Source organism: Phaseolus vulgaris, chromosome 6, assembly GCF_051622355.1.
Source record: "Phaseolus vulgaris cultivar YP4 chromosome 6, ASM5162235v1, whole genome shotgun sequence".
NCBI lineage: Eukaryota > Viridiplantae > Streptophyta > Magnoliopsida > Fabales > Fabaceae > Phaseolus > Phaseolus vulgaris.
In genome coordinates, this window is record NC_143503.1 from 23,727,639 (window position 1) to 23,740,297 (window position 12,659).

At 35.8% G+C, this 12,659-nt stretch overlaps 2 protein-coding genes across 4 annotated transcripts; both read right to left on the minus strand.

The window, feature by feature from the left end:
• Position 1: 1 nt before the first annotated feature.
• LOC137831416 (uncharacterized) lies at positions 2 to 7,012 on the minus strand. 3 transcript variants are annotated; one of them, XM_068639086.1, is made up of 9 exons: positions 6,478 to 7,012; positions 4,704 to 5,423; positions 2,723 to 2,818; positions 2,554 to 2,637; positions 1,703 to 1,937; positions 1,459 to 1,619; positions 1,058 to 1,336; positions 795 to 981; positions 2 to 615 (listed from the first exon to the last, which is right to left on the minus strand). In XM_068639086.1, the coding sequence occupies exons 1-8, from the start codon at positions 6,811 to 6,813 to the stop codon at positions 931 to 933; spliced, it is 1,962 nt and encodes a 653-aa protein (XP_068495187.1). In that variant the 5' UTR covers positions 6,814 to 7,012; the 3' UTR covers positions 2 to 615; positions 795 to 930. The 3 variants fall into 3 exon arrangements, with proteins under 3 accessions (XP_068495187.1, XP_090159734.1, XP_090159735.1); XM_090303608.1 differs by having other exon boundaries at positions 4,726 to 5,423; positions 6,478 to 6,962; XM_090303609.1 differs by lacking the exons at positions 4,704 to 5,423; positions 6,478 to 7,012 and adding an exon at positions 2,911 to 3,060.
• A 2,141-nt stretch (positions 7,013 to 9,153) lies between these two features.
• LOC137831418 (P-loop containing nucleoside triphosphate hydrolases superfamily protein) lies at positions 9,154 to 12,521 on the minus strand. The gene is made up of 2 exons (XM_068639088.2): positions 11,651 to 12,521; positions 9,154 to 10,000 (listed from the first exon to the last, which is right to left on the minus strand). The coding sequence occupies exons 1-2, from the start codon at positions 12,397 to 12,399 to the stop codon at positions 9,352 to 9,354; spliced, it is 1,398 nt and encodes a 465-aa protein (XP_068495189.1). The 5' UTR covers positions 12,400 to 12,521; the 3' UTR covers positions 9,154 to 9,351.
• Positions 12,522 to 12,659: the final 138 nt, after the last annotated feature.

A 12,659-nucleotide genomic window follows, 5' to 3' on the forward strand; every position in this document is an offset into this window, starting at 1 on the left:
ATTTTGAAAATAAGAATATACTTCCTTTAAAAATTGTTCTCATACAAAATAGTGGCATGTAACGAAAATTACAAGGCATGCATGAATGCCAGAAACATAGACAATTATGCTATTTGTCAATATAACCAAAATTAAATTGAAACTCGGTTCTAATTGACATTTACTACTCATATCTTACAACACTAAATCCTGTAAATCTACTATGAGTCTATGATCACCAGATTTACAAAAAAGTAATACATATTGTGCACAAGAAAGAAAAATGAGATTTGAGGGTAACCTGGCCAAGAGTGCTTACAGAACCACAAAGCTCTGACACTGCCCTGACTGGTTAGAAGAAAGAGTAAACCCCTACACTGGTTCTCAAAAGATCAATGTGTTACCACATTAGTCCTCTAAAGATTCCTGTCACCCAAGTAATCTATTCAAAATATATAAAACAGTAACCTAATCCGTCTTTTATGTATCACAGTTTATCATGTGGCGACATTTCAGGTCGTTTTAGGGAATATACTGTGGACAAAAATCCTTGAACGGCTTATGAGGTCACACTGGAATCTATGGGAGACCAACTTAGGAGTTTACTCAATGATAAACTAAAGCATATTGATACACCTGCAAAGGAAACAAAAAGAGAAAAAAAAAACGCAATTTGATACATTAGAATAGCAAGACCATCTTCTAGTCAAGGAACTTTGGGGCAAACATAATAATATTAAACTAGTGCCAAGGTATGGCAAAAAGTGTTAGTGAAACGAGAAAAAAAACATTGTAGAACATTAATTGAAACATACCATATTGAAAGCTGATGCAGAAGGCCGGAGACTACATTGCATAATATAGAACACATGAGAAAATAAATTGTATCAATATCCCTTTTCTCGACTTTGTTCTTTGCCAAAAGACTTGGAACAGAGGATTTCAATGCATTCAACTATCACCGAAAGCAATTATTTGTCCAAGTGCAAGTCTCGCACGAAGCTGCATCAACAGAAGAACATTTACAAACCAACTACTTGACAGTACAGAACATAAAAAATTATGAAGATTAAAGGACCTTCACATCCATGCAAGAATCATTGACCATCTTCTTTATTCGAGAAACAATGCCAAAACTCCGCAGGTTTACAATCCGGCCAAATGCACCAGGACTAGCAGGAAAAGTGAGGTTTACTACAACCCACACTGCAGCTGTGCGTAAGCGACTGTCAGGACTCTGCAAAAACTGCTCGAAGAAAGAGTGAGACCCATTCTCATCTTGAGGGAAGAGTAGATGCATAACTGCTTCCTTATGAAACTCATTGCCACTTGCAATATTGCTGAGAATATACATTCCCTGCATGGAAAACAAAACCAAAAGGCATATAATAAATAAACAACTTGAGAACCATTGTAAAGTGTGAAAATCTTTATCATCACTCTATACAAAAATAATTAATTTCATTAGCTAATTCCAACCTGTATCCCAATTTCAATTTTTGAAGACTTTTTTAATTGTCTTCCAACAGCATCTAGTATGATACCATCTTCAGCAAAAGCATGTTCAACAGAGTACAGACATCCATCAACAAAATTGCGAACAAGGGCCAGAGCTTGTTCTTGAACCGAAGGTTCAGGATCTGCAAGGTATACACAATCAAGGTCAACTTATTGGGAAATAGTTACCAATATAACAGCAAAAACCTGTAGCGCCAATACATACCACAAATAAGGCTAGCCATTGAAGATGCTGTTAACTCCACAAAAACTCCTTCCTTGCATATCTTGTCTGCAAGGAATACCATGTTCCTCAATGCCCATACAGCATTTAACCTTAGAGATGAATCCATCGACTTGGTCAACTGCACAAGCTCTTTAATGCCCCCACATTGTACGAATGTTGATTTATGTGGCAAGAAGTCAACCACTATATTGCAGATGGCACCAAGGGCTGCAACCTGGAAGATAAAACAGAAAAGGAAACCCTTACTAAGCTTCTATAGAATTTACCAGACCACGTCTGTTTAATAATTAATCAGAATGTTTTTTGCCAACAAAAAATTCTTAGGGTGGACATGACTATGACTTGAGTCTAATTAAAGTTAAGCTTCCCAAAAAAATTTATAGCCCTTGTGATAACCCCATATCCTGCAAGACCAAGATACAAAATGGGTGAAATAGCATGCAATCTTATAATATGATCATCAATAGAACAACACATTATCCCCCTTGAGACAACCTCATTTAATGTGAGACATAACAATTTCAGTGCTAAATTATTCGAATTTGTCCATCAATATGCCAGTGCTTCTAGTAACAGCCTTTTTAATGTATAGAACATATGTTTCAATTAAGATCAATGGAGAATGGCATCAGAATTATCATCCCAATACCACAGACATAGCTAAAATTACAAGTAACAGATGTATATTCAATCTTTCTTTTGCTTTATACCCCTCAATTTTTAAATTTTAGAAGTTTGTGATTTGGTATGATATGCATGTTTTCTAAATTTAGAAACTACTTAACATAGCATAATCAGAAAAATGAAAATTATAGTTACATCCAAAATACCTGGACAGAAGTAGAAAGATCAGAGAGAAGCTGAACCAAAGGAAAAACAACCCTTTCATTCATAAAACGACCTGCACTCAAATTCTGAACACAGTTTCATGAGAATTAAACTGTACATAGCACTAGCATAATAGACTTCAAGTTCCAGACGTCATCTCATGTTACATACCTTAATTGAGCGAGAGACACTTCTCAAGCAAATGCAAGCTGCAGTGCGTACACTAGCATCCTCGTGAGTTAGGGCATCAATTACTAGGTTCAAGACCTGTGTCAAAAAAGTGTATTAGAAGTTAAAAGTGGACTTGGGATTTGAAACCATAGTTGACTAGTGCAAGCCTTATACAACTTCATCCATACGTAGTTTATTGGAGCAAGCCTAATCATAACTTCATCCATTGAAATTGAGAAGAAACACCCGAATTGGCTCTAGTCATCTATCAGGAAGAAATACAGCTTAGCACCGACTCAAACATGTTCATAAATGGGAACATGGGTTGGTATAAAACCTCTTTAGACAACAATAAATGTCCAAAATCACCAACAACGATAAATAATTAAAGCAGTCACCACAGCATTTTGTCAAGAATCCATTTATAGGGGGTGCAAAAATTTCCATCTTGATGGCAGATTTTGGAATTCACCCTGGTAGAATAAGATTTGTTGTTTATGGCAGACTCTGGGTTACAGTGTCAAAATTAGTTACTTAGTTGCAACTTGAAATGTAGTCAATCAAATTAATGGTAGGCAAAATAAAATATGGCATCCTAACAAAATCAATAAAATACTTTTACATCTGAAAATATCAGCAAAAGTATTTTTACATGTAAAATCCCATACACGTGGCTAGTGCATTGCTAGAAAGAAAATAATGAGCTAAATAAATTAAAATATATTTCAGTTAACTAATATTCTTCTAGAAAGCAAATGCAGTACGTATAGATATGCAAGAAACTGCATGTAAACACACAGGTACCAAGACAAAATGAAAAAAAAAATAGAGATGTTAGTAACCCATGCACAAAAATAAAGAAAAATCACATCACTATTCTTATTAGCAAGTCTATTAGTTTAAGGATTCTTAATTCGCATCGCATCCTGCCAAATTAGCTATAACCTATGACGAATGGAGACACCATGTATTTGATACAACAATATGTTAATGTTTGAAAATATAAGTACAATACTTTAAGAGTAATTACAAATAACTACCATACATTAAAAATATAATTTTGTACTTCTACATATTACTAAAAATAAAATAACAATGGTAACCATACAGATTTAGGAGAAATATAAAAATGTGATTGTATTATATAACAATGAAATTTATTTAACGCCATGATAGTTAATATAATAATAACATACAAATTTATTAACATTATTAAGATGAAATTTTAACATAAAAGTTTAAATTCTAAAACAACTTTTGGTAATTTCGGTACAGTGCAAAAGAGGATAAAAAATAAATATAAAGTTATAAAAGGTTTATTGATATAAATATTAAAAAATTAATTTTGAAAATGAAATACAGTTTTCAGTTACATGAGTGCAGTGCATAAGACAAAAGTAGCAAACAAGGTAAATTTAAAAGTAAGAAGAAAGGCAAAAACCACTGTGTCGTCTCTGTGTGCAGGGACACACAAGTACAACCACCGTCATTTCCCTTAAGACTCTACGATTACTATCAAACATGTGAAACTGAGCTTGTTTCTTGTTTGAAGCAATTTGATTATTCGATTATATAAACAACTTGCACAAATAAGTACCATATCAGCAAATAATATATCTTCAAAAATTCGTGTGTCCAGTTTTATCTCAATGTATCTGATATTTTAATATTGATTTTTCAAATAAAATGATAATGTATACTAATGGGATATATATCTAATCTGGTGTCTGAAGGTATCAATATTGGACAAATATCCAATTCTGATAGGGGGCAAAAACAACATATTGGTGCATGAGTGTCTAACATTCCTCCAATCATACACCAGATAGCTTTCATCCTTGCTAGCACCCTCGCCTATGGTGCTATTATAATGAATGACTTAGTGAAGCTTTTTCTTTATAGCACTCATGTCTCAAGTTTGCAGTAATGAATATAATCATGCATGGGCTCAAAAACAAAAACACAGACACAAGCAACAGACCTGCAACGAAAGAAAATTAGACCTGCAGCACTCCAATTTTGAGCAAAGATCAGCCAAGGCCAGAAGTACCCCTTCAAGCCTTTTAGGTTGTATGGGATGCTTTTGCAAAAGGCAGTTGAACTTATTAATAGCATTTGCCTCAAACGCTAACTTCTGCAAATCTTCCTTCTCTGCAATTAAACTTGAGAAAGCAAAAGAAGCTTCATCTCCAACTGGACCAGAATCATCAAGGAGCTCAAGCAAAATGTAGACCAATTTGGTTTTGATTCCTATATCTTGGAGATAGCATGTCGAAGAATTCTTCAAAGAAATCAAGCACAAGCAGGCTAGTAATCTTGTTCTAGGATATTTATCTTTAGTTAATTCAGTAACACAATGTAAAGCTCTTCCACAACGAAGTTCAACAAAGTTAGAGACAGCTGCTGGGTTGTCTCTAATAATTGCAGCTAACGACTCTAGACTAGCATCTCGCTGACTTAGAGAACCATCAAGAAGACTAGTAAGTTTCTCTAAAACACCGGTATGGCATAATATATTTTGTTCCCCAATTGTCTTGCAAGAATGAATAACAATGCCTGCACCTAGCCCAGTAAGATTTTCATTCTCACTTTTCAATAATGAAAGAAGAAATTGCATGTTTTCCTCTTGAAAAAAATCATACTTCGGAGCTAGTTTTGATTGATAAATCATTCGTAAAGTTCGAGCTGCAGCATCCAAAACCTGATAAGAGGGAGAGAACAGGTGAATAAATGGCATTCCAAATGAAAATAACATAAAAAAAACATAAATAATGAAGTCAACATTTCGTATGTATATCTTTCCAACAAAGGACTGCCATCACTACACTGCTTCAACTTTTGCTCCTTTTCCATCACCCACCCCTCCACATTGTCCTAATTCTAAATCTCAAAGACACTGAGAAGGAATTAAAAGTTCTTCTCGGCAGCTTGAAGTCACCTTTACCTCCAGAATTCTAAGCCGGCCTTGCTCTCACAACGTGGAGCCGATTTACAAAGCCAACCTCAATCAGCTGGCATAGTAAGAACCTAGTTAATTTTGTAGCCAAACACATGCAGAGCATACATGTAAGCCAGGAGACATCTCAACAGCCTTATCCCTTTTTCCCTCCAAAGAAACTCTATAAAAGGGCTCAACAACTAGTAAATAACAAACTCAACTTCTCGCGTACTAACTTTGGCATAGTCCCTGCAGTGCCACCACAGGAGCACCCATCACTGCAACACGATCCTCGATGGGGATCCTATTTGAAACTCCCTCGTGATTCCGTACCACTAGCAAATACCAGTAAGAATTCTACCCAGAAACAGGATTGAATACATCAATAAACTCATCACTAAACAGAAACATCGAATAATTCATATTTAACATCGCGGCTTAATAATCAGTCGGAGGAGTTAAACATATAAAATAATAAAATTTATACCAGTGAACAAATAGGAGGCATAAACTAGATTACTAAAACTATAACTAATCTTCGGAAAAGGTAATTGAATGGCAAAGATGCACTTGGCAGAGAGATTAACTACTTCGAAACGAAATAAAACCGTAACAGTCAGGATTCTAATTTTCAGCTCCATTGGATTGCGAAGAAGAAAACCTAACAAAATTATGAATCAAACAATTCACATTCCATTTTCGTTCTAAAACTTGAACCAGTAGCACACTGATTACAGCACGCGTCAATTTTCCTACAAACCAAACATTAAAAAAGTATAAAAAAAGCGGTTGCTAACGGTTGAATATTTGAATAAACCTTCTCGTCGGGAGCGGAGAGGAGTCCGATCAAGCGAGGAAAAGCTCCGGCGTCAAGTACGGCACGGACGCCGGCATCTACGCCGCAGGCGAAGCTTCCAAGCGCAGCGGCAGACTGGACAATGAGGTTGGGGTCGGAGTCAGCGAGCGCAGCGGCGACTGCGGGGACGGCACCGAGCTTGATGTAGGAAAGCTTCTTGGTTCGGTTTCCGATTATGTGGTTCTTCAACTCGCGGATGGCTATGAATTTCACCGCGCCATCGGAGGAGGCGAGACGGTCGAGGATCGGATCGGAGGATGATAGGCCCGTGGCAGAAGAAGCGGATGGCGTTGGCATGGAAGCGGCGGAGATAGGCGGCGACGGCGACGGTGACGGTGGCGGAAGCTCGTGCAAGACGGAGGAGACGCTAAATTACAAAACAATGGAAGAGAGAGAAAAGAAAGAGCGATACAAAAGAGCCTTTCGTTTTTTGTTTTTTTGTTTTTTTTTTCTTATTTTATTTTATTACATTATTATATACGAGTGCTTTGAGAGTGAGGTTTGTTGGTGCCAACTACACAATTTAGTTTGGTTAATTGATTTTTCACTTTAAATTAAAATCAAATTAATTATTTGATTCTTTGTTTTTTAAAACTCAAATTTAACTTCATGACTCCATCCAAGGCTTGTATTCTTATTTCGAAAATGTTTTCTAAAATATATATTATTTAATAATTAGTTTCTCATACAATTTCTAATAAAGACATGAAATTGACTGGACTAATGTGTGTTTTTTAACTATAAATAGTTTTTTGAAATATTAATGTTTGTGTTCCTTTTATTATATGTAATAAACAATATGAGGATATAAAATATACAATAAATTTACTATTAATAAACAAATTTTGTAAACAACTTTAATTAGAGATATTATAGGATTTTATTTCTTGTATCACTTTTCAATTTTCTGTATCTCGATTAAAAACTTCACCATATACCCCACAATTTAATAATGGTCATGGGGCACTATTTTTTAAAATCATATCCTTCATCATTTAGTTACATATTTTATTCAAAAATATAATCTTTTGTATCAGTTTGCCATCCTTTTCACGAGGATTGCAAATGTATTGGGTAGATTTCGACAAATAACGAGTTATTCCCAAATAAAAAACTGATAAGCAATTTAAAAAAATATCCTTAAAACTTTGAAATTTATAATACATATGTAAAGAACTGATGATATTTAAAACTTTAAACTGTGTTGCTGCAAAAGGAAGACAGCAGAATGAGTTCAATATAAAAGTTAATATTTATGGCCTAAAACTAGTTATTGTGCAAATAATACCTACCAATAACATTAACACTGTAATTATTCAGAAAATAATCATTACGGTTATGAATCGAAGACTTCAAAAATCCATTATTGATATGACTTTGCTTTCAATCAAATAAAAGGTAAAAACAATTTGAGAAAAAAAGCATACTTCGTCTATCACTTTGCTTTTACTTCAACATTTGTTAATTCTACTGTTTCTTTGCAATATTTCAGGTGCTTGTAGTTGTTTTTCACTCCATCCTTTGGCCGAAGCGTAAGAGTAGGAGGTATGTTTAGTTAGCTTAAACTATTGTGCGAACTAAATTAGATTTTTGTAGTATGAATTTATTTATATTATTATAAAATATTTTTATTTTTAGTCGAGATAATTTTATGTTGAAATTTTAAGATTATTGAAATTATATATTTATAGGTGATACAATATTGAATAACTTAACAAAATCAATAAATTCTCGTTAAGATCGTTATAGATAAGATTAAAAAGCCAATTTTAAATCTAAATCAACTTTATAAAACCAAACTATAAAATAAGATTTATATTTATTTATATATTACGAAATGTTTTCGTCTTTACATCTATCAAACTCTTCCTATTAACATTTTTTTGTTTTGGTATATGAATATTTTTGTTTTGTTGTTTTGGTATATGAACATATTTTTGTTTTGGTATCTGAACGTGTATATCTATATAACCTTCATATCAATTTAAGTTGTAAGTAATTTCATCCCTCAAAATATAAACTCCACATGCAAAAATTTTAGAAGATGAAAACAAAGTAAGCCCCTTTTAAAAGTTAAAACCAAATTGTGTATTGACAACCCTTTAATGCTATCACAGTATAACCATAAACTAAACTACGTTTTATTTGTTCCATACTTAGACACCTTATATTTCCGTTAACTTGTAAAACTTGTTCCATACTTAGACACCTTATATTTCCGTTAACTTGTAAAACGATAACATAATTTGCTAAAAGGAGTTGGGTTCATGGTATGCTGCAAATGTCACGACCATAGTTTTTATAATTTTTATTTGTTTAAATACATCATCAAAATTCGAGCATTTCCATCATAGGCATGCGATTCCTTAAAACAATTATTTATAATTACACCTTCATCTCAACAACCTATTTATTATATGATTTACTGCTTAATTTGTCAATATAAAACTCAATTTCTAAGTTAACAAGAAAACAACCAATTCTAATCTATTAAGACAACGGCACATATTTTTCCACCTGTGACATTTTGACTGCTTACAGCAAACCATGTCTAATAAATTACTGTTAAAGCACTCTCTGTTGATTGTTGTGCATGCATGATACAGCAAAAAAAAATAAGGATGAAATGCTCAGTAGTAACAGAAATTCGGTACAGCTTCTCGTGTTCAAAATATATAAGTTGCAAAGTCATGAGCAGAGTTCAACCACTGAAAACTTCTGGTGAACTGTATAAGACTAATTGAAGTGCAATGAAGAACCAGATAGAACAAATTTCTGCAACTTGTACAAAGACTAACCGGGTACTTACAAACTCTCTAGCTGATGTTTGTAAATCTAAGAGACCATGGCATTGGTTTCATCTTCATCAGCTTCTCCTGTATCACTGAACATATACTGACTTTGATACTCCATTAGGTACTGTGTTGATCTTTTCACATCCAAAAACAGATTGTAAACCCGATTTATATCTTCCAACTCCACTGCCTTTCCCTTTCGCTTTTGGCATGCCAGTGCAGCTGCTGTGATTAGATGAATAGCATATCTCAAAGATGTTTCTACACCTATTTTGGTTAACAAATGTTTTGCACTTTCAGTCATTTCTACTTCTTCCTCTTGGCATCTGATATCCAGAATCTTGCGAATTTCATCCTCTGTGTAAGGTTGAGTAGAGATGATGAGCAGTCGATCCAGAAGGTCAATGGGAATCCCATGTGGGGATTTGTAATTCGTTCCTCGAATAGTTGTGATGCCTCTGTTGGTAGCAACAACTAATATGGGAGCCATCTCATTCTCTAGAGCCCGATTCAGGAATGAAAAACACTCTATGTCAAGCATGTGCACCTCATCAATGAAAAGAACACCAGGCACAATCTCAGCCTTTCCTTCTTCTCTCCACTCTGCCACTTTGGTGTCAATTTGCTCTCTGACTTCTGCACGAATTTCACCTGTATCGCCAGTGAAAAGCGCCAGAAATCCCTGTGTTCTGAAATTAACATAACAGAATTACATGGCATGAAGAACTAAAATGTTAACCTGTAAAGCAATTTAGAAGCCTAATTAACAAGTGTATATCCTTCAACGCAAGAGGTAAACAGCTAATGACGTCATACACATAAATTGGAAAACAACAGTCTGTCTATCTGTTCGGGAAAAAAAAATAAAAATTTGTGGAAAATGGCACTTCCTTAAATCATTGAAAAGCACATAACACACATGAATAAAAGCTTTCACTACCAATTCCACTTTACAGATCTCAATAAACTTGATATAAGAGAATAGTGTACTTGCTTCAACAAGGACCACAATCGATCCCCAGACAAAACTTAATTAGCAACTCCATATCTGCTTAAGAATATATTAAAATTTGGGAATAAAAAGGAAACACAACATTTGTGAATCAAAGCTTTTACAGCCAATTTCACTAAACATAAAGTTCAATAAACAAATTAAAGAGAAACGCATTTGCTTCAATGAGGATATAATGATCCCAGCACAAAATATCCATTTCTCCCTTGACAACTTTAAAATTCCAACTCTACTTACAAACCACAAATCAGAATCACGGATATAAATCTGCACATTATTTGGATAGAACATTCCAATCCAGCTCAAGGATTATATTAAATTAGGAATAAAAACATGAAGAACACACAAAATACATAGACCTATCTGCCAACTTAAGATTAAAGGCACATAGCAATACTTTTTAAAATACATGTTAAGATTAACAACAGAAACTGGTTCAAAGAATTCCGCAGTCCCATGATGTAGCCAGTGCCTAGATTTTAATTGGTTACTCAAACTAGGACCAAGGATTTAAAAAACAGACAGCAACCCCAATTTCAACCCCAAGCTAAGATCTTTGGGCTCTCCACGACCACATTGGTAGAGTTGACTGCATTATCCTACAATGTCAAAAAATTGTGACGAAACCAGACACAATTTTGGTCACAGATTAGTTGCATTCATTGATATTGCAACTGAAATTGTTACTAACTGTTTTCTAAGCCTTTGGCAGGGTTAAAACATGGTCTCTACCATCACCATTTCTTCGGCAACAGGGAGGATATTTTACCATCCACAACCCAAACGCAATTGCAATAGTAGCCACATTTGCCTTTTTCACAACATTAAGAAATAAAATCTTCACTGGGGTTAAAATGAAGTGAGTCAAGTTGAACCCAACTTTATAAGAATTGGCTTTAGGGTGCGATTGCAATTGTAGCCACATTTTCCCTTAATTTTACGCAAAATCAAGAAATAAAACCATTAACTTGACTAGGGTTGCGAAGTTTAACCCAACTTGACAAGAATTTGTTCAGCACGAGCTCAACTCTAATTCAATATGAGACATCTTTCCCGTGTCGCTTGACTCGATTCAAGCTCGTGAACAACTCTTATTTATGAACTATACAAAACTCAAATTTAGCTCATTTACTTAAGTAACTCAATTTTCAACTCCAGTTTGGCTCATTTAGTTCATGAACCAAGTTCAATAAAATGGAGTCTCGAACATATTTCAAATTGGTTCAGTTCATAACCAGCCCTAACTACAACTATTAACCACTAACTAGTTAACCAAATCAAGAAATTCTGAAAAACCTGGAAAAGGCAAAATGGGAATACGACCAACCTGCTATTGATAACATCAATCTCATGAAGAGTGACGCAATGCACGACCTCCTTCCTCTTCTGCAACTCCCCATCAGGGCACTGCACAAATTTCACCTGCGGCCCCATAGCGTCGAAGTCCCTTGACCTAGAAAACGACCTCCCGAGCTTGGTAATCTTGCCGGTGGCCTTATCAATCGCAATAACATCACCACTGCTAACCTTTTCCTTCCCCAGCGCCTCAATCATCTTCGCGCCGAGGTCGTAAACGGTCTCCATTTCGGTGGTCTTCAGCGTGAGTTTCCCGGTCTTGGAGGCGGCACCGGCCGCCGCAGGGCGGTCGATATGGACCTCGACGACCTCACCCTCGATGACCTCGGTGTCCTCCTTTATGCGCACGCCAATGGCCTTACGAAAGGACTGGGTGAGCGCCTCGGTCTTGGACATCTCGAGGGAGAAGATTTCGCTGGCTGCGATCATGGCGAAGGGAGTTTCGAGACCAAGGGACTTGGCCATGCCCATGGCGATGGCGGTCTTGCCGGTACCAGGCTGGCCCGCGAGGAGGACCGCACGGCCGGCAATCTTTCCGTCTTTAATCATGCGGAGGATGACGCCGGCGGCCTTGCGAGCGGCAGTCTGACCAACCATGCCCTCGGAGACGGCGCGCGGCTCGAGTGAGGAGTCGAGACCGAGGCCGCGAATGTGGGAGTGCGCGCCCACGCGCTCAATACGGGTGAGGTCGCGGCTCTCGGAGAGTTTGAGCTCCGCCATGGTAGCGGCGGTGGGAGAATAAGGGGTTAATTAGGGTTTTGAGGGTTTTGGGAGAGTAAGGTTGTGAAACTGATACGTTACTGGTTGATCACCATATAACGTTGAAAAATAAACTAAAACCCTTTTTTTTTTCTTCAAAATAAACCATATAAAGCTTTACAAAATTTGAAAATTAGTAAAATTTAAAAAAAAAATGTGGATTGGTTTTTTTAATTATAAAACATATATTAAAAAAAGTTAGACGAATATTATCTTTGATT

Bases quoted from the DNA above. Each gene is read 5' to 3' on its own strand.
- LOC137831418 (XM_068639088.2), bottom strand. From the start codon at position 12,399: ATGGCGGAGCTCAAACTCTCCGAGAGCCGCGACCTCACCCGTATTGAG. The intron at 10,001-11,650 runs GTTGGTCGTATT...TGTTAATTTCAG, and splicing joins ATTGATGTTATCAATAGCAG to AACACAGGGATTTCTGGCGC.
- LOC137831416 (XM_068639086.1), bottom strand. From the start codon at position 6,813: ATGCCAACGCCATCCGCTTCTTCTGCCACGGGCCTATCATCCTCCGAT. The intron at 2,819-4,703 runs GTCTGTTGCTTG...TTTTTGACACAG, and splicing joins CTAATTTTCTTTCGTTGCAG to GTCTTGAACCTAGTAATTGA. The intron at 1,620-1,702 runs GTATGTATTGGC...TATACCTTGCAG, and splicing joins AATGGCTAGCCTTATTTGTG to ATCCTGAACCTTCGGTTCAA.